Here is a 22,473-nt window from a genome sequence, read left to right as displayed (position 1 = left end):
AAAGCCTACCTATCTCTCGCAGCCTTCGATTTCCTAAGATCGCTGTGCTACGCGTAGTGGGACCAGTAGGTTGAGTCGCGTGCAACGGTTATAACTGTATCTCTCTCGAGTCGTTCAAGCTTTCCTCCGGTGAAAAGAGCGCGTTTCCTGGCGAACGCAAATTCACGCATTCGTTCTTTCACTTCGACTCTTCTCGATGCACTGTACACCAACCAGAGATATCCAGGCCGAGACGGTAAACAATTTCGATCGATAATATACCACCCAAAACGATCTCGAATATACCTCTTTGAACGAATTGATTGGACGGTACTTAATAATTACGCGTGTATTTTTTTTTATCGATACGATACGAATATTCGATGAAAATTTTGCGAAACGTACGTTGGTACGGAGGAGGATTAAACTGCGTGGTTCGAATGGTACAATTACCGGATAGATAGGTACGAAAAGAACGAATAAACGAAAAACGAGAACGCGAATTGATCAAGTACGAAAGAAACGTACGAAATTCGAAGAAGGATTTTAGATGGTGCGTCCGTCTATCAACGATAGATACTGCGGTTTCTCTTTTTCTTTGACACGATTGAACACGATGAAAGGGTGTTTTGAAAAGAGTTTTAGTTGTTAAATCGGCGTAAAGCGTGGAGCAATAATCGATGGGATCTGTTCGATTAACGTCGACACACTTTTTGAATCGTGGTTCACCGACCTTACTCCATTTGGACTCGTTCGTTCTCATCTCGTCGCTCGTTTCGAATCGTGATATCGAACTATAGAAACACGCGCTACGCAAGGCCTCGTGATTTTACGACGTCGCGCCATGAACGCAACGTGAAATGCATAACGGAATCGACCTTAGCTATTGTTACAAACGGTATTGCTTATCCAATCGATAAGCTAATCAATGAATTGCTCGAAAGAAGAGCTTATTATTGCCGATGCCCTCGATTGAAACTAGTTATCGCAATGATGCTGTTTTTCCGTTCCGGATAAAGCCACGATCGCGATCGATTATTGCGCACCGCTTCTTCCCTTCGATCGTAAAATTCATTCTAGAATCTCATTCGTCTCCCCCTCCCTTTCCTTTCCCAAGAATCGTGGATTCTCTTTATTTCGATCGGAATGGGATCGGAAAGGACGTGTTTTTTCCTCGTTTCGAAAGAAGAAGAAACGAAAAAAAGAATCCTTTCCTTTTCTCGATCGAATGTCGACCCATCCTGTTATATCGTTATATCGATAATTGTCAAAGCGGTATTAATCTTGGCAAGATGCTTAATTGACCCTTAACGATATTTACGTTCCATTTATGGAACGATCTTTATCAAAGTGCGCGATTCGAGCAAACGCGAATGCAATTCAGGTTAATGCAGACGTTAAAATATTCCTTCGAGTACGATTTTAATGCTTTGCATTGTAACGGATGATAGCGTAACTTCGCTATAAACTTGCATCTTGCGTTTACAAAGAAAAGGTTTCTACGAATCGGAAAAAGAAGGTGAAGGTCGTAGAGATCGGCAGATACAGACGTGGGAACGAGATCGAGTTACCTCCATCATTTCGCTTATTTCGTCCAACTTTGATATATTAAATCGTACGTTGTTGCGTTTTTCGTTAATATTATTGCGATTATTTTTCTTTTTAAATATTTGTCGCTGATTTTTATAAAACTACGATAAATGTCTCTTTTCACTTCTCTCTCTTAAACTGTTAAATGTAATTAACAGTGGAAATCTTATTGATTCCTTCTCATCGACTCTCCACGTATTCCGTTTTTACATCTTAATGATCTACGTGTACGTAACGAACGAATAATTGTAAACTATCTATAAATTCTCTATCCGCTGCATAACGGATAAATTATTCTCTCCGGTATATCTTTTGTATCTTAAAAAGTAACACACGACTTACGATCTTGCAAATAAATTCTGTCTGTCTTTTGTTTAATTGTATTGTTTATATCGCAAAAAATTAAATTGTTCGTTATCGAATAAAAATATTAAATAATTAAGAAACTTATTCGTCGCGATTGAATTCAATGAAACCGAAAAGAAAGAAAGAAAGAAAAAAAAAAAAAAAAAACCGTGGAAAATATCTGTTTTAAAGATCTTAGAGATCTTCGCAAGATTTTCTATATGGATATAAGACGGAAGAAACCGTTCCAAGAAATTGTTTAGTCTTTCTGTTCACGGAGAACAATTCCACAAAAGAAAGTAGAATTATGTTCGAATGTATGTTCGACCGTGCACGACCGTATGATAATCGTAATCTAAATTCTTTTCAGCCTTCACGATCTTATTCCATTTGTTCGCAATCTTCTCTAAATATACGAACTGTAATTAGTCTTCCATTTCTCGCTAAAAAAAAAAAAAAAAATACCAAAAAAGGAGAGAGAGAGAGAGAGAGAAAGAAAATTTAAAAAAAAAAATAAAATATATCGAATGAAATGCTAATTACTACGTATTTTACAATGACAAAAAAAAGAACAAAGAAAAATCGACTCGTGTAATCGTAAATGTAATCAAAATGAAATCTAATCTTGTAAGAGACTCGCCGTGATTATTTCGTTGATCGAAGTAAAGGTCGCAGAAACGAATCGATACGTTATCGTTTCGAAGAGAAATTGAAACGGTTTCGGTGGTTGGATCGTCGAGCGAAACACATACGTATTGGCGAACGTGTAACGTGAAACGAGCAGTGAACGTATGTTCACCCTGTATGTAGGTTGAAGCCCTACACAGTTCCGCGCCCGTTTCTGGGACAGTCTCTTTAAAGTTTGCGCGCAATAGTTTTGAAGCTGGAAGAGAGCACACCACACCATTGGTGGTCTCTGTAACTTTCGGAAACTCGGCCAAACTTACGCACCCGCGCTTCCCTGCTAGCCAGACGGTAGACGTTAACAAATGAATCTCGTCGGGGATTCTCGCCAGTCTATAAACTCTAATTCCCCGAAAGAAATCGATTCCCTCTTGAAATAAATTACTGCTCGAGAGTAATCGAACGAGATCGAGGGGATCTCTCGCGTGGGTGTATTTTAAACAGTTTCACTTCGCTTATTTTAAACCTGTCGTACTCTTGCGAATAGGATATCGGAGTCATTTCTCTTCGAAGATAGAGACAAGAGCGACGATTATATATATATAAAATTTGACTATTGTAGCATGATGATGGTAATATCGTGTGTTCGATCCACGATTAAGGAGCACGTAAAGTTGAGTAAAAGATTTAACGTCTCGTTAGTCTCGGCTTATATATCCGTTATTTATCTTGAACGATCGATGTGTTTGGAAGACAATTGAAGCTAATGGATTATACAACGTTTCGAATTATTTCGAAATAACCTCGGGACTGACCAGGTCGCTTATTACAAATCGGATTTGTTCTCGGACGAGAGAAGAGAAAATACGAGGATAGTATATATAAAAGTATATATAAAAGTGGCCGACCGGGCAACGATATTCGAAGAAAAGAATAGAATGACGCGTCGTCTCATCCTATCGCGATTCATCCCATCACTCGAACAAACTTCGAACAAAAAATGGGAATAAATGGGATTATTTCGAACCTGGTGATCCTTACCTTGCACGTAATAATAATAATAAGGTAGAAATTATATATATATATATCGTTAATGAATTAATCCTTTTTTTTTTATATTTCATTTTTGAATTTAAATTCGAATTAAAATTTCTTTTTTATTAAATTGGAAAAAATATCACATTATATTTCACGATACGAAAGATGTCGACCGACGACGATCCGAATTGAAATTCGCTATCCTCGTATTATGCATCGAGGTTTAACCGCGCGACCATGCGAACGTTACTCATGGACGTTCATCGGCACGAAATAAATATTTCCGTGATGCATAGTAATCTCAATGTCGGTCATGCAGAGGAAGAGAATAATTTTTTAAAAAATCAGTGATGTATACGGTGTCATCGTTTCATGGAGAGGACGAACGTCGAAGGAACGAGAACGAAAAAAAAAAAAGAACGGCTCGAACAGTTGCGTAAACGCAGCCGTGAAAGAAAAATAAAATTGCTCGATTGTCGTGCACGAACGGTGATTTTTCCCCAATATATCTAAATAAATTCACCCGCATCGATCAAACGAACTCGATCGATAAGTTGTTCGATCGATCGGATAAGGTAAAATTTCCTTTCGATAAATTCGAGCGTACGATCGATTTTGTCGTGGATGAAACGTAGCATCGAACAGCAGGATTCTTTTCTTCGAAACGACCCACAATCGCCACTATACGTAGACGCGGGATTTGGCAAATCGGCGAGAATGCGAGAGTGCAAAAAGGAAGAGGAGGGCATGGAACGAGAAAGAGAGAGCGAGAGAAGTAGGGAGGGCGTTTAAATACGGAGAGAGCCGCGTGCTTCTTCAGTCCGGTACCAACAGTCCAAACAGATCCATATCCGGACCCAGAGGCAAGAAAACAAGTATCGCGAGAATCACCGAAATATCACAGAAATTGTAAACAAAAAAAAAACGAAGAAGCCTCGTTTTCCGAAATTCACGTGAATCGTGTTATTTTGAGAAGAAACAAAAAAAAAAAAAAAAAAAAAGGAAAGAAAAGAAAAGGGAAGAAAGAAATAAAAGAAAATAACAGTGAGAGCTGTTTGAAAGGATTGAAAAGAGTGCGTGTAGCAATGTGTCAGTGAAAAGTTACAAGAGGAGAAACGAAGGGAAAAAATCTCGCGAAAGAAGAAAATACAGTATGACTAACAGTATGAAGCAAACTGTTATTAAGTGAGTTAACATTTGTTTATCGTTGCATAAAATTTTATCAATGAATTTGAAAAATCGTAGACACGTGATAAGAGATAACAAACTCGATCAATTCCTCGTGTACGCGATCGTTTGATTTCTGAAAACGTAAACATCGATCTTGTATTTTGGCGGGGAAATTTTTAACAATTTTCCCAAAAACTGGATTCGATCGATACACCATTTTTGAGCGAGACGTAATGTAACGATAGATTTGACGGATACTTTTTTTCGATTTATCTTTAGAATCTTTGAGCGCATATCGTATATCCACATATATCTTTTTACCTTCTTATTTATAGCTTTGTCTAAATTAGAAACGTAGGATCTTTGCTGTTTTTTTCTTTCCTTTTTTTTTTTTCTGCTGTCGATGATTTGACATAAGTTATATAAAATTCGTTAAAAACTAGTCAACAGTCGAGGGAAACCTTGCGATGTGAGATTATATTATAACGAAAAAAATTATGTTGGATCTAAAAATAGGTATTTTTGATGAAAAGTAATCGAAGTGTAATCGTTCGATTATTACTGTAAAAGGCATGTATTTCTTCATTATTTATTTATCATTATTTACGGTAAATATAAACTCGCGTAATTTTTTAATTGCATATCGATAGATTGAGTACGCGTGTATCTCGGGAATAGATATAACATTTTGTTTTCATCGAACATCGAGACCATTATTCTGTTTATTTGGCAAAGAATTTGGCGCCGAGATAGAAACTTATCGCGACGTTCATTTACAATTCGAGATTACATCGACTTACCAAAATAACGCTTCGAATCGTTTATCAAAAAAGAGTTCTCAAAACTGTCAAATGTATTATCTCGTACCGTGAACAAAATCCATACACGTATATTTATCCTTATTCGATTCGTTCCACACACGTGTATCGATTAAATTCTCTTAATTTGTTTTTTTAAAAGGAAAAAAATTCTTTTTTATCTCTCTTACGATCTTTACATTAGGCTAAGTAAATGTTAACAATCGCGACGAAAGAAGATAACGATAATAACGCGTTAACAAGCGACGAAAACGCCAAAAGCGAATAAATCGTACAATAATGTCCCCATCTTATTCCTTTAATGAATTTCCATAGTTTCGATATCTCGATCGATGAGCATATAATTGATTTAACCATTTACACGAATGAATTATCATTTTTCACGAGAGAGGTGAGAGAAATTTCGTGATTTCAATGCAGGTCGAGATTCCTGGTGATAAAACACGGCACCCAGGCGTTGATGTTACGCAGTTGCCATTATTTTAACCGCAACATTTAAAAATCCCTTGAAATGTATCTATAAATTCTCGGTAGAGTTCGATTTCGTTCAAAAAATTCCCAAGTTATGCAGATTGTGCCGCGTTTACATTTCTCCTGGTTTATCGATTGCATTTTTTTGAAAATATTTCGATATATTAATTCAATTGTAAAAAAAAAAAAAAAATCACGCTATATATATATATATATAGTACATTTATTTCATCCGTCATCTATTCATCCATTTCAGAAATCGTCTCGTTGCTAACTCTAATTCACTTCCTGGCCGACGAAATCAATTAGTGGAACGTTACTAACGATTTTATCGTGGCGTTAATACAATCTAAATTAAATGATTTCTTGTGACACTGAATAATAAGTAAAACGTTATAAAAATAATTTCGCATATGAAAAAAATGTCGAAATCATATCGAAATATTGCGATCTTCCACGGCTAATTTAAAAATTTAAAAAGTTAGAAATTTTTCTTGAGGCATCTATTTTGTTTTTTTTCTTTTTCTTTTTCTTTTTCTTTTTTTTTTGTAATATAATTTCTCGATATGGTTCTTTTGCGACACGAATGTCGTTCGTTGGTTATGCACGGCTGCGATTAACCATTGTGGTAATCGGTTGCGTCAAAAATGTTTTACATTCGAGATTTTGTAAACGCGACGTGAATTTGAGGAGAGGAAACGCGCGGTGAACGTACACGATTCTAAAGATACTTTGATCGAGGCTTAAACTCGAATCACGGTGAAAGTTCTCCGTTTAAAAACAATTTCACACAAGGGCACGTATCGTGTATTGGCGAATAACTGCGCGCGAATCGATCTTGTATATCTATCATCTAAAGGATATATATATATATATATGTCCTTCTTAATAATTTCTTAAATAAAAATAATTTTTTTTTTATTTCCATGTATTGGAGATATTACAAATTTGTTGAAAAAAAAAAAAAAAACTTTCTGTCGCTTGACGTGAAAATGACATTTAACTGATAACTTATTTCTACTAGTTATCTAGCAAAGCGATAAGTCTAAGTATGCAAAAAATTAACTAGTAACTAAGGTTATCCTCGTCTTCCCAAAAATAATATTCTCGTATATAAAATATATTTTAAATTATTCATCTTTTAAAATTCGGTAATTATTTCGATGTTTTCTAATATTTTATATACTCTGATCACAAAGTTTTTTTCTCCTAAATGTGAAATTCATGAATAAAACATCGCTATCCTTTCCTCTATCAATAATGTTGTAAAAAAACATTTTGTCATCCATTCGTAGTGTTTGCGTTTTTCTATGCAGCAGCATCAAGTTTCAAATTTTAAATTTCACGCGGCACACTTTATCGCTTCCTCGATATCGCTTCTACCAAGTTCTTCGTAAAATGGCCTTCTAAATTATTTTTGCAAACAATCTTGACAACCTTGTATCACTTCTCGCCTCTCTATTTCACATTTGGCAGCTAATAGATGAGAGATTGATAGGATAATAGAGTAGGATCCATCGAATCGAGTGAAACGAAATGGAAGCACGATGGAAATACGATATGTATGCCGCGTTATTCTTGAAACGTGAAAGAAGCGCGAAATCGACTTGAGTGACTTTCCATTGGAGAGAGAAAAAAAAAAAAAAGAAAAAGTAACCTCGCGATGTTCTTTAATTAATACACATCATTCGTCTATAAAAAAGAATCTCATTGTTTCGCTTAATCAATTCTTCTTGGATGCGATTTTCTCAGGCTGTGAAATGAAGTATGTAAAAGGGAATTCATAAATGCAAATAGAGAGAAAGCAAAAAAAAAAAAAAAGAAAGTACGAAGAAGATTCGTTTTTAAATAATTATCTTATACATTGTATGTTGATGAACATATTTTCTTCTTATTAATTATTTATCGATTAACAAAGAAATTGTCGATAGATTTACGATTCGAGGTGAATTATCGAGGTGTCGTAAGAAGAAAAATATCGAACAAATTAAAAAATTGTAAATAACGCGTATTATGTTATATAAATTTTTATAGTTCAAACGTATCTATATCTGTTTGAACCTATATTCATAAATTACAGCATTCTTGACACGTTTAAAAATAGAAAAACAATTTAAAAAATATACGCATATGCTTTCAATGATAGATGGAAAGAACAGTTGTCTTGTAACAATATTATTGTCAGCCTTTGTTCAAGGTAGCAGTATATCTTGATACGAAACAAAACGGAAATCTACTAGACGTAGAGCCAAAAATATTATTAGATATAATCTTATTAACGAGTGAAAATTAAACGCGGTTAAGAATAATCGTAACGATATAAAATGTTTATAAAATTGATGTTTCGAAACGTAATTAAAACGTTAAATAAACTTCGAAAAGGTCATGCAAATGATATACAACAATCGCGTAAACCATGATCTCAATCGTAAAAAAAAAAAATTGAGAAATGTTTGATAAATAAATGATCGGGGAAAGAAATAAATAAAGAAATCGAGTCTGGCGCCATTCGATAAAGTGTTTAATTGTTTACGAAGATCTAAAAAATTACGAAAATAAAGATCGAGAATGAACGTAAGAAAGATTATCGAAACTTTTAATAAAAATGTAACGTAAATACATACAAAAGTTTGAATTTTTTAATTTTCCAAGATAAAATCGGTAACCACGAACAAACTAGATTACGATTATATCATAGACTACTTGTATCAATTCATATTTTTATCGATAAAATTGTACAAATGATATTCGAGTAAGGATTTGTTCGTTCGTTACAAAATATTTTATATACTTTTGCATGTTATACGTATCTCGCAAATTTGTAAATAATTTCGAAATCCTTTTTTTTTTTCTTTAATCTTTACATAAATATCCACAGTTTATCGATGACGTAAAATACTTTTTTATCGATTTAAAAAAGTATCGATGATGATAGATGAGCGATGAAATGATGGCATCATTTGCCACGATGTTAATTATTTTTGGTTACCAGTTTCATGGCACGATACCTAGACCCGGCAACGTTACAGTTAGAATACCTGTTAGAATTGTGCGAGCATAAGCCAGGATAGTGTCGTAGTTCGTAGACAATTTCGTAGTTGATGGTTTAATTAAATTCGTCGCTATTTAATAAACGCGACACGAACTAAACTTTTCCTCCATTAACGTTAACATCTTTTATCATGTCCCCTGTGCGTTCGTTTGGTGAACTAATAAATCGTAGTAACGTAGAATTTCTCTTTACTCTATCTCGACGTAATAAAGAGATTGAAAAAAAAAAAATAAAAAAATAAAAAGAAGAAGAAGACTAGAATGAAAAGAAGGTTACGATTAATTGAAATTCATTTGTAGGAAAAACAGTGTGCAATATGAATCATACGTGACAACTTCGAATAATTCATAAATTGTATATATAAAATAATTTTACAACACTCTTCTTTGAACGAGAATTTATATAGAAATAATTTAAGATAGAAACACACGTCCTTCGTATCTTTTTGTCAAAATTTTTGCGCTCGCCTGGCAACGAAGAAAGTGAAAGTGCTCGAATTCTTCCGAGTGACCAACTCGGAGAAACTTGTCGATCTTACTTAGAATAAAAGGTAACCAAAGATGCATGCCGTATTTGCGGCCACGAATTATGAAAGTTGGTGTTGTCGGTGTTGCAAGCGTTTCGCCGCGATTCTTCGCCAATCGAAGAATAATAAAACAATGGTGTACGTGTATGCTGATGCATCATATAAATGTTTGCAAATAACCACGAGCATGATGCGCGCGTTCAATCTTGAAATCAAATAAATGTAACGCGATAAGTTTCCTGTACGATCGTCTAATATCGTTCTAAACGCGTACACCTTTTATTTATTTTCTTATTATTTAAAAAGAGAGCAGGAAGTTTCAAATATATCCCGTATTATCGCTATAATTTGATCTTTTTTTAGAAGAAAAGAAGTATCGATATAAGTTGTAACCCGTGCAAAGATTCAAAAAAAAAAAAAAAAAAGAAAAAATAAGAATATAATTTTTGCTTTGGTGGGTGATTATGACAGAATCGCGACATTCTTCGTTTACATACTTACTACTGCCGTATAACCGGTTATGTTCACCGGTAGATCATTGTCTTATCAACCACGCTTTGACTTGTGCATAAAAGCCAGTTACTTTCTACAGGAAGTGATTGCCCGTGTAGTACTGGTTCGAGTTTGACGTAGAACCACTGTTCGACCACGTACGACCACGACCGGTGTTATAACTATACACCATACGTTATGGTCGAAAAGTTTGGAAATATTCGATCGCTCGTAAAGTTTTATCGCGTATTTCGAAGATTTGACGAGAAAAATTACTATTCGCAATCGTATTTCTTGAAAAAAAAAAAAAAAAAGAAAAAGAAAAAACAAGAGAGATATTTTATTTCTACACAATTGTCTCGAGCGACGAGCCGTACGATTAAAAATTTATTTATCACACGAGCACACGTTTTCGTCGTATAATTCTTTTAGACGATACTTTACAATTCTTCTCACCTCCACCAATATCTCCACTCTTCCTGTATACTTTTCACTTCCGCGACAAGAATTCGTAGTCACCTTGAAATCGCAAGGAATTATGTCTGAGCGGAGCTACCTACCACTATCTAGGTGTATCGAAGGTGGTCGAACGAATTTGTATTCCTCGCGTTAACTCTCATTCGTTTCCTTATCCCGTTCATCCTTCTAGAACGGGCGAACAAGGTCCCCCGGTTTTCTGAATTCTCGGCCAAGAGGTCGTTCCTGAAATACGATTCAATGCGAATTAATTGAAAAGGCGAATAAACTCTGCACCACGGAGTTTTTCCTTCTTGAAGAAAACAACGTAGTTAAAAAACACCCACGTTATCTTTTCAATAGAAAGATTAAAGAAACTGCGACGTAACTGCGACTTTTCTCGAACGATTACGAACGAAAAGTGGAAAATTGAGGAAGCGCGTTTTACAATGATGCGTCGCGCGAATTTACCGAATCGAGCACGATTTTTACACGCGCAAGAAGATACTTGACCAACTCGTATAATTTGCGGATATGAGTACGATCGCGTAATTTCGAATAATTGATAATTACGATTCATTTATGCTGCTCGAGAAGAAGATTATGATCGAAAGAATTGCGAGGAATCGAAGAAGTCGTGGAGAGTCGTCGAGAAAGAACGAAGAAATCACGAGGATAAAAACCTGTTGGAATATTTAGATTAGATTTGAGACCGTTACGACTCAATCGTTTTCTCCTTCGTCTTCTCCTTGCTTCTATCTACGATCGAACAAATTTCAATGGATATTTAATTATTGAATCCGAGCGGAAAAGCGACTACTAAGAAGCTTGAAGAAGGTCGAGTTTATTTGGAGGACGCGTGCAAGGGATATGACTCGATTATTAGCATTCGATCCACGCTCTCTTTGTACGATTCGACACAGTTTCGCGATCGTAGTATCTCTCTTACTGGAAAGGTTTGGTTGCGCACAATTTCAATTCCAAAAAAATCAACGAAACGTTTATTTCGATATTCTATCCTCCTCCAAAGAAATTGGAAAAAATTATCCTTATAATATTATCTTCACGGTCGAAATCTTGTTTCGAAACATATTATCAAAAAGTATTCGCTTCGATCACTGTTTCCAATAAACTGTCGTCGTTTAAACTTCACGAATCGAACTACATTTACGCCAAGTTTCGCATAAAATTACAACAAGTGCTCATTTACATCGAACCTGTTTACATGGCTCGAGTAATCTATTGGACGTGTTTTGCGATCAAGCGTGATTGCTTGATCACTGATGCGACAAATTTGGAATCGACCAGACCCCTTCGTCCTCCCGAGGGCAGATACCACGAAATCAACCCTTTACGTATATATATATATATACTTGCTCACCCTTCTTCTACCACCGGTTAAAATCTACGATTCGATTTTTAAAAATCTCTTATTTATTTCCTTTTCGTACAAATTGTTTCCATTTATAAAACGGGAAATAATTTGAATTATTCAGAATTACGTTACGTCTCTACACGTTCGTATCTTTAATCCATTATTCATACCGAGTGCATTGTCAAAAAAAGATTGCCTGCTATAAAATTAGGAATTCGAGATAAATGGAATATTGGAAATGGAAATTCTTGGTGACGAAAATTCGGTTGATCGAGAATAATGGAAAAAAGATAGAGGAGGAATTTTTGAAAACGATTGGAAATTGGTAGTTATCGATCGATGGATCGTGCTCACGCGATATTTACCGTTTAATCGATCTTTATTTCGTTGGGTTAGGAAGTGTGTCAGGGTGATCGGCACAATGAGCGTCGCGCTCGTTAATGGGATGGAAATTCGATCGTCTAGGGGACGATTTTCCCCTGGTTTCAACCAACTGGTTAAGGTCTAAGTTGGTCATTGACTGCAACACGTCCCTGGACGAGGTCAATACACTCGAGTTGCAACGCGTCGCGAACCTTATTGGCCGACGCTCGTCGTTCCAGATGTTGGAACGGTTTATATATTTACCGCAACGAGCCGATTTATTCCCTACTCCCGGCTTTGTTCCAGTGAAATGGCATCGCGTCACGCGTGGGAGAATGATATATATATATATATATATATACGCCCGCTCCTTTCCTATCGAAACTTTGCCTGGATATCAACTTTTAATTTCTTCGACATTTTTAATTTTTCTTAGAATTTTTTAAACACGTTCAGAGAAAAAAAAATTGCAAGAAAAAATAACGATCGACGATAGAGAAATTCTTCGATATTATCGGATAAACATTCCGATTGTAATTTACACGATGCAATTAAGTTGCGTATAATTATTCTAATGTCGATGAAAAGGATCATCTTATCGTGCGATTTAGCATTAGAGGAAGAATGAGAATAACAATGCGATATTCCCATCCAATAACTCGCAAAGATTATTGGAATTTCCGGAAAGTAAATATCGAGATTGAAACTCATTGATGATTTGAAAGTCAAAACACAGATTAATACGATCAACTTTGTTCGATAAGTTTTACATAAAAAGTGGATAAATTACGTATTAAATTTTTTTTTTACTACCGAAATGATTAGTTATCGCGAAACAGAAATTACATAATTGTCAGATTATTTTCATAAATTTTACACGAGTCGTTGAAATAATAAGCAATGATATCCAACTTATATGGGAACGTATTTATGTATTTTATCGACAACGTTGTTATTTTTTAAAATATTTTCTATATAACGCGTATTCGCAATGAAACGATATATTCAACTTCTCACGAACGAGGAGAGATCAAAGTTTAACAAAGCGCTGTATTATATGTCCCCGAGAAATACAATATTCGAGACATTTCTTTATACCTATATTGTATACGCTTCGAGATCTCCTTACGCTCTCGTATCCTACAATAGAAAATCCAACGTCTGAAACGTGTACGAGTAATTGGGTATTTTTCACACGATTATGCGCTTGATGGCAAACCGTTTGGTTTCCTTACTGGTGTCGAGCAATAAGTTGAATCTAGCAAATAAGTAGTTAGCCTTGGACTAACTTTGCCGATGAATGTTACTACAACTCGATATGTATAATCTGAATGAAAAATATATTTAACGGAGCGTATTACAAAATCCTTCTTTTATTACGTGCTCAAATTTGTCACGTTTCGTTAAAAATAAATCTAATATATTTATTGCAATATATATTAGTAAACAATTTTTTTTCTATAAATTATATTTAATCGTTTAACAGAAAAACAATGCACAATAAATAATGAAATGATATTAAGCCTCGCTCGATCGCCAATTTCAAAACTATTCTTTTATTGTTGAAAGATAAATCATCGATCATTCTACGTTACGATTTGAAACTCTATTAATCGATTTCGATATTCTATGCACCGTGGCAATTATTTGTTAAAGAAAAAGAACGAATTGACGTATAATTCGATCGAGTTGTTACACGTTGCGCGACAAAAAGATTGCGCTTTATATATTGTTATTTTATATATTAGAATTCAAAGTTACTCGCCACGTTTTTTTTCTTCTACGAACGAACGAACGATGAAAGAATGAATTCCTACGAGTGCGAACAGATAATAAAACGTTCAACGAAAAATTAATAGACAAGAGACACGGTTCGTTTTCGCAAAAGATGAAGAAATAATGGCCACGATCAATTGTTACATAGTGTATAAAGAATAGTAGCAATTGTACGTTCCAATGTTGTGACACGTCCAATGATTTTTCTCTATCTTTATTTTGTGAGGTGACAATGCGGGTAGGAGGAACAATAAGAATCAATAATGGTTATTGTTTTTTTACAGGACGAGTCTATTATATTTCCCTAATTGTTTTTGAAACTTTTGTATCGTGATTTTTTTTTTTTTTATATCGCTAATTTCAACTCATAATTTCGTTTCTTTTCTCTTTCTTTTTTTTTTCCTTTTTTTTTTTTTTAAATTAAATTAATTAATAACTTTCGAATCTTTGTTTTTCTTTTGTTGTGCGAATATGAAAAGAACACGTGTACGAATACGATTAAAATATTTTTAAAATAACAAGATAACTATTGTATTTCGCCCGGAACAATTGTGCGAACAAGATCGAATGATCGTGGAGAAACAAATTGCTGATTTATTCATACTTATTCATGAGAGGATTCGCGAGAATACAATTTTTCATCCGCTTCTTCTTACCAAACTTACGTAAAAGATTGATATAACAGTAAAACTGAAAATGATTCTTTCCTCCGTATTATCGTTAACAAAAAGAAACGTCGGTGTACCTCTACGTATCTATACGATCATTCATCTCGAAAATCTTCTTATTCTTTAAAGAATAAGAAAATTAAATCCATTTTAAGATATTTTTCCACTTCTAACGTATTTTGTTCACGAAAAAAAAAAAAGAATTCTTTCCTATATTCTCTCTCTTCGATACGAAACGGCAAAACTATGAAAATAATAATTATCAAACGTTCGTAGAATCTCATCTTGCCGAGCTTCTTTTACGAATTATATTTTGCGATTAATTCAACATCAGACTTCAACAATCTTCAAATTATTAACTATTAACAATTGTGACGTGAATACGTCTATTAAAAACCGACTTTTACTGCTGCTATTTACCAGACTGAAGAAAAATATTAAAAGATCCCTCGACACAAATAACCATATAAATCTTATCTACGATCATGCGAATGAACGTCGCGTTTTAAATTCTAACTGCTCGACGTGCAATTCGGAAATACGGAATAAGAATTAGTAGCCCATAAGTCAGTTATAAATGGAATCGTAAACTGTGAATAAGTACTACATAATACTTGTTTCGGTTTCCAATGATCGAACAAATTTAAAAATTTTATCCTATGATTATTTCTTTTTATTTAAGTATGTTTTTATAGAAAAAATATTTACCGTCCATTTCCTGTAATACCGTGATGTAGATAATTATATGTGTATCGTATATTACGTTATATACTCTACTTATAGCCATTGATAGTATATTTAACTTTTATTCTGTTTCAGAAATCCAACATGGTGGAAGAGACGATCGACGCTGGAACGTGGATTAACCGTGATAGCAGTTTGCGCGGTGCTTCTAGCTATCGGATTTGCTATCGCATTCGGTGTTCTAGCCGCGAATATAGCATCTTGCAACGTATCATCTAGAAACGGTAAAAGAAAAAAAAAAAGTATATCAAAATTCAAATTTGAAAGAAGCTAATTGATTAAATTAATCGTTTTATTTTACTTCTTTTAATCGTTAAATGATTAATTTTAATTTTTAAATCATCTTGTCTTGAAATTATGTTAATTCGATGCATTTAATACATGGTCCATATTATCGAACATTAATATCGGAATGAATGTCGACATCACACTATTGACATCGAATTCATATCCTCGATGCTTTCTCTTGGTTAATTATATACTTGTAATAATAAACTCAAACGCATACTTTTAAAACGAGTTTATGACTGACATTATTAAATAATATGAACGTACATTCGGAAAATCTGCAAATGATTATTATTAAACTTTTGCAAAACTTAAATGCTTAAAACGATGTGTAATGGTCGTGTTTAATGGCAACTTATTATTATTAATCATCTTGTTAAAACATCAGCAACTCTTGTGATCGCATCGTGATCATTTTTTTTTTTCGCGATTATGATCTCAACTATGTCATTCTTCCGTAGAATGAGGGAAAAATTAGCATTCTTCTATTTTAATTCGATATCGTAACAATTACTTTGATAGACGTATGACATGGCTATATCCACGATACGATTTACGTTTCCTCTTTCTTTTCTCCCTAATCTTAATTTGAAATAAAAAAATTCGTGACGCAAATAAGAACGTGTCGATTCTGATGCATCGAAACAAGTGATTATTATTTTGACAATTAGTCACTAGGTCGTTGTTTCGATCATCCAAGTTCGCAAATGAATAAGAACCTGTGTTTCTAACTTTGTATATTTTTTATCGAATCGATCGTGGTCGATCGACCACCTGGTAACTTCATAAAAGAAACAATTACTGAATCATCGGAATATTTTTACGAATCATCGATAAACAATCGTTTTTAAGAAGTAATCGTCGATCCGCCGACGATCTTTCTTTCTTTTTTTTTTTCACGAATAGATGCCAAATTTCGATCGAGGAGGATCCATGTTGGTTTTTACGCTCCATTAGAATCTTTCGTAAATGCGTAAATATTTTCTACTCTTTTCATTTCAATTCGATATTCGTTTAAGAGAGAAAATCGGATGTAGATCTCATAAATATTTGAATGATTTATTTCATTTCGTTTATGATTTATTTCATTTCGAGCGTTATCGAGATGGATAAATTTTCACAAAGATTTCTTATTTTTTCATATTATTTTAAAAACGAACGAAGATTCGATAAAGTATTTTTAACGAAAGATGGATGGAAAGACAAGAAATTATTTATATTTTATTTTATTTCATATAGATTGAACAAATTGCTTATTGCACAGCTTAAATAGCCATCACATAACAATTATTAACAATTGTCTCGCATTATTTTTATGTTGCAATCGCATCTGCATCCGCGCCTACGCAAGAGTAGATCCTGTTAATTCAGAAGGATTACCATCCACAGCCAACGCTTTGAACGGATATCAACAGAATAAAGATGTTCAAATCGTCGATAGAGGACTCCCCTGTGACGAAGATGTATGCTATACGGAAGAATGCATACATACGGGTTGGTAAAAATTTTCAATCGATAAAATCGGAATGTGAAAATGCGATTAAATAATCGTATTAATCGAGAAATTTTAGCTTCTAGATTATTAAAAAACATGGACCGTGAGGTAGAACCGTGCGATGATTTTTACGATTTTGCTTGCGGTGGTTTCTTAAAATCTACCATCATCCCAGACGACAAGACCACTGTAAACACATTTACCGGTATCAGCGACGAGCTACAAAACCAATTAAGAGCCAGCATCGAGGAGAAGAGTCCCCCAAACGAGCCGAAACCGTTCAGACTCGTCAAGAATTTGTACAAGGCTTGTATGAATAAGAGTGAGTATGTGATATATGTATATTCGTACCTTTTTCTCGTAATAAAACGAATAAAAGCTATATCCGTTCCATATCCACATCCAACGTAATATCGACATATAATTTAAAAAAAAAATCATTTCAGCGGTGATCGAGCAGCAAGGTTTAGACCCTTTGTTGAATATTTTACGAAAACTTGGTGGTTGGCCTATATTGGAAAACCAATGGAATGAAACTGAATTCAATTGGAAAGAATCGGTGTACAAGTTCCGTAAGATGGGATACTCGGTCGATTACTTTATCGATTTCAGCATCGGTGTTGATTTGAAGAACAGCACGAAACGGATAATCGATGTGCGTATACACGAGAGAACTCCACGTTCGATGAAATTTACACGCAGACGTAAAATCGTAATCTCTCGAATCGGCTCGAAGTCATTGCAAATAAAATTAAATTAGCGTAATGAAGAAGAAATCGGTAGTAAAGTTAAACGCGTGAATTGCTAATGTAAATTTGTAATAATGTAAATTGCTTTTCCTACAGAATATGCTATTTGGCGGAACTGTGAAACAATAATGTTTAAGATATATTTATGATTATATTTATTCAATATTTATTTGGTCGATTACTTAAATTATCTTTGCTAGGATTATAATGATTATAATAATATTATGTCAACATAGTTCAACAGAGAAAAATAATTTGTTTCATTTTTACAGCTGGATCAAGCTGCTCTTGGATTATCACGCGAATATTTGTCCAAAGGCTTCAATGATAAAATTGTACAAGCTTATTATAGCTATATGGTTGATATTGCAGTAATTCTTGGAGCTAATAAAACTGATGCAGAAATCGAATTGAGAGAATCGTTGGAATTTGAAATGAATCTTGCCAATGTAAGTTAATTATTAAATCAAACCTGGACTTTTTTGCAATTTTATATCTTTATTTACTTAATAAATATTCAATTTTCCATAGATTTATTAATTTTATATCAATTATATTATATTAAATTTGTTGTATTTTAATATTTTAAAATATAAAACATAATTATTCTCTCATTAAAAAAAAAAAAAAATAGAAATCTATAGTATTTAAATCGTAATATGTTACTTGAAGAAGCTCGGAATAATATATAAAACTTAAATCTTCAGATTTCTTTACCAAATGAAAAACGTCGAAACGCTACTCTTCTTTATAATCCCATGACGGTACAAGAATTATCCAAAACGTATTCCACTATACCATGGAAGGAATACTTCAACACCCTTCTGGCGCCTAAGATCCAAGTTGACGAAGAAGAATTAGTGATCGTCAGCGTTCCCAATTATATTGCGAGCTTGGAGAAATTATTAGCCATCACTCCGAAAAGGGTACAAGCTAACTACGTGATGTGGAGAGCAGCCGCTTCTTCTGTAAGCTATCTCACGGATGAGATTCGTAAAAGACAATTGCAATATTCCACGGCATTAAGTGGAAAAACTGAGAGAGAACCTAGATGGAAGGAATGCATTGATACGGTTTCCGGTAGTTTAGCCATAAGTGTCGGCGCGATGTATGTCAGGAAATACTTTAAACAGGATGCAAAAAATAATGCCGTGGAAATGGTGGCTGATATTAGAAAAGAATTCACCAAGATATTAAAAAAGGTATAATAGATTTAAATATAACTGAAAACTTATATATTTCGATTCCACATTTCCTTTCTTCCTCTTTTTAATTTGTGATTTAAATTAAAGAATATTATTATAATTAATTTTTTTTTAGGTCGATTGGATGGATAAAGATACAAAAAGGAGTGCTCTTGACAAAGCAGCTAATATGTCTAGTCACATTGCTTATCCCGATGAATTGTTAGATGATAGTAAACTCGAACAATTCTACGAGAGATTGGAATTAACGACTGATAATTATCTGGAAGATATTTTAAATTTGACTTTGTTCGGGGTTGAATATTCTTTTAATAAATTGAGACAACCTGTGAACAAAAGTGACTGGGTGACTCATGGAAGGCCAGCTATCGTTAACGCCTTTTATTCGTCTCTTGAAAATAGTATACGTGAGTATACTAGGCTTTCATAAAATTTGATAGAACAATAATTTTGTTATAAATCGTTGACCAATAAAAAAGTGCGATAACGTTTGTGTAATGTTGTTTTTTTTTTTTTTCAGAATTCCCTGCTGGTATCTTGCAAGGTGCTTTCTTTAATAACGATCGACCAAGATATATGAATTATGGCGCCATTGGTTTCGTTATTGGCCACGAAATAACACACGGCTTTGACGATCAAGGCAGACAATTCGATAAAAATGGAAATCTAGTCGATTGGTGGGCGCCGCAAACAAAGGAAAAATACCTAGAAAAAGCGGAATGTATTATTCATCAATACGGCAACTATACCGTGGAAGAGGTTAACTTGAATGTAATGATCGGTTTTTATTATATACACATTCTCTTTCAATCAAATTAATCATTTAAAAAATAATATATATAAAATAAATAGCTAATGAGAATCACTTTTTATTTCTTATTACAGTTAAATGGTATCAATACCCAAGGTGAGAATATTGCAGACAATGGTGGAATAAAAGAAGCTTATCTAGCGTATCAAGAATGGGTAAAGCGCAATCACGTGGAACCAAAATTGCCAGGACTTCCTTATACTCCTCAACAATTGTTCTGGATTAGTGCAGCAAATACTTGGTGCAGTAAATACAGACCAGAAGCGATGAAACTCCGTATTACAACAGGCTTTCACAGTCCCGGTAAATTCCGCGTACTGGGACCTCTTTCGAACATGGAAGAATTCTCCAAGGATTTTAATTGTCCTTTAGGCTCGAAGATGAATCCTCAAAAAAAATGCGCCGTTTGGTAAAAATCAATGTAATGGAAGAACAATGAAATAGCAAAAGTTGTAGCAAAATGATAACTAAATGAAATTTGGAATCTCTTTAAAATCTCAGCGAAGGAAGAAAAAGAACATTTGAGGCTGAAATAGTTTTCCTCTGTACGTTCCATTGAAACTGACGATCTGATTCGATCAAGAAAAATTGTTACAAATAAAATTTCCGCACATCTTGACGGATTGTCGAAGATCTTGATGGAATTCGTAGAAGGAACAACGATAGAAGTGACGATGCTTCGGTAGTAGTGAAACTGATGAAATCCGATTTGAAGACATGATCGTGTTCGAGAAAGATCTCACTAAGACATCCAAAGAGATTCACGTTCATAAATTGACTTGAATACACGGTGCATATTACTAATATTGTTCGTTAATATATAAGTCCTTTTTTATAAGATAGACGTCCGAGTTTCGATAAGTATTGTAAATAAAGAAAGATCGGGAAACGAAATGGCGCGTCACGACGATTTAAAATTTTCTATAATTACATTTTAGAAAGTCGAATAAACTCCTATATTAAAGATTCTCTGAATAATTGAAAAAAAAAAAAAAAAAAAAAATAAAGGATGAAGATGGATATATTTAAACTGTGATGATTTTATAGAAGTTGACAATAAAATAAAGAAAAAGATTTTTTGCTTTAAGTTGTATGATGACGCGCAAACAAAAATATATAGAATTATATCGTTAATTATATTTTCAAGTAACATATTGTTTTATTGATAAACATATATTAGACAAGAAAATTAATACATGTTTTTTGCTATCTGTATAATATTCTTTAGGCTCCGTTGAGCAATATAAGGTTGTTGAATAGAGTTACCATTTCGAAGTACTTAGATAATATAGTATTAATCATAATAATTTTTAATGTACAGGTGATAAAAGAAAAAAACACCTGCGTGATTACTTTTGTACTGTTTTATTTTGTCTTTTTGCATCTATGTATCACTTAAGCGTTAATTTGTATCGTAACTTCTTTGTTTCTCGATTGCAATCACCAGATGCGTAAGAATTTAACAATCAGAATCGGCGATAATTATATTTATTAATATATCATATCATTTTAAGTTTAAACAGATAAATGTACTCAGTATATTTGTTTAATATAAAATTTATATATAAAAACATAGAAAGAATATTGCGTCTTAAATTAAACAATCGAATTAAATAAAAATTTTTTTATACGTTATATAATAAAGATAATAATAAATGGAATATTATATTGAAAATATATTTCTATTTCTTATATTAAAAATTAAGAAATATTGTAATTTCGAAAAAGAAATTATAAATTATAATGTATAATTCGATTGATATATGATCACGAGCAAATATAGATTAAAAAGAAAGAATAAATAATGAAACAAAAACAGAGATGGGATAAAAATATTGAAATCAACGCCATCTTCAGAGTGCCGCAAATTAAACATATAGAAAAGACAGCAAATGATAAAAGAGAGATAAAGATAGAATAAGAATTGACCATCAGAACCATCTATTGAGCACTAAAGACATTCATTTGTAAAACAAAATCTACGATTGATAAAATGAATACATGTAAAAAAAAGTCCTATCGTATGGCGGATGACGTGGACGTACGCGTCATAGAAAAAAAGTCCTACCGTATGGCGGATGACGTGAACGTACGCGTCATAGAAAAAAAGTTCTACCGTATGGCGGATGACGTGGACGTACGCGTCATAGAAAAAAAGTCCTATCGTATGGCGGATGACGTGGACGTACACGTCATAGAAAAAAAGTCCTACCGTATGGCGGATGACGTGGGGGTTCGCATCACGAAAAAAGTCCTACCGTATGGCGGATGACGTGGGGGTTCGCGTCACGAAAAAAGTCCTATCGTATGGCGGATGACGTGGACGTACGCGTCATAGAAAAAAAATCCTACCGTATGGCGGATGACGTGAACGTACACGTCATAGAAAAAAAGTCCTACCGTATGGCGGATGACGTGGGGGTTCGCGTCACGAAAAA

At 33.9% G+C, this 22,473-nt stretch overlaps 1 protein-coding gene across 2 annotated transcripts; it reads left to right on the top strand.

Annotated features, from left to right (window-relative positions):
* The first annotated feature begins 3,443 nt into the window (after positions 1 to 3,443).
* Positions 3,444 to 21,710, top strand: Nep2 (M13 family metallopeptidase neprilysin 2). 2 transcript variants are annotated; one of them, XM_031918996.2, is made up of 10 exons: positions 3,444 to 4,761; positions 15,563 to 15,711; positions 17,132 to 17,269; positions 17,347 to 17,592; positions 17,717 to 17,925; positions 18,292 to 18,468; positions 18,727 to 19,221; positions 19,340 to 19,631; positions 19,745 to 19,995; positions 20,110 to 21,710. In XM_031918996.2, exons 1-10 carry the CDS (start codon positions 4,730 to 4,732, stop codon positions 20,446 to 20,448), a joined length of 2,328 nt encoding a protein of 775 aa, XP_031774856.1. In that variant the 5' UTR covers positions 3,444 to 4,729; the 3' UTR covers positions 20,449 to 21,710. The 2 variants fall into 2 exon arrangements, with proteins under 2 accessions (XP_031774856.1, XP_031774857.1); XM_031918997.2 differs by having other exon boundaries at positions 4,395 to 4,761; positions 17,165 to 17,269.
* The last annotated feature ends 763 nt before the right edge of the window (positions 21,711 to 22,473 follow it).

Source organism: Apis florea, unplaced genomic scaffold (genome assembly GCF_048593485.1).
Source record: "Apis florea isolate Af1SG1 unplaced genomic scaffold, ASM4859348v1 contig_2897_pilon, whole genome shotgun sequence".
NCBI classification, from domain to species: domain Eukaryota; kingdom Metazoa; phylum Arthropoda; class Insecta; order Hymenoptera; family Apidae; genus Apis; species Apis florea.
This window is presented reverse-complemented; position numbering and strand designations above follow the sequence as displayed.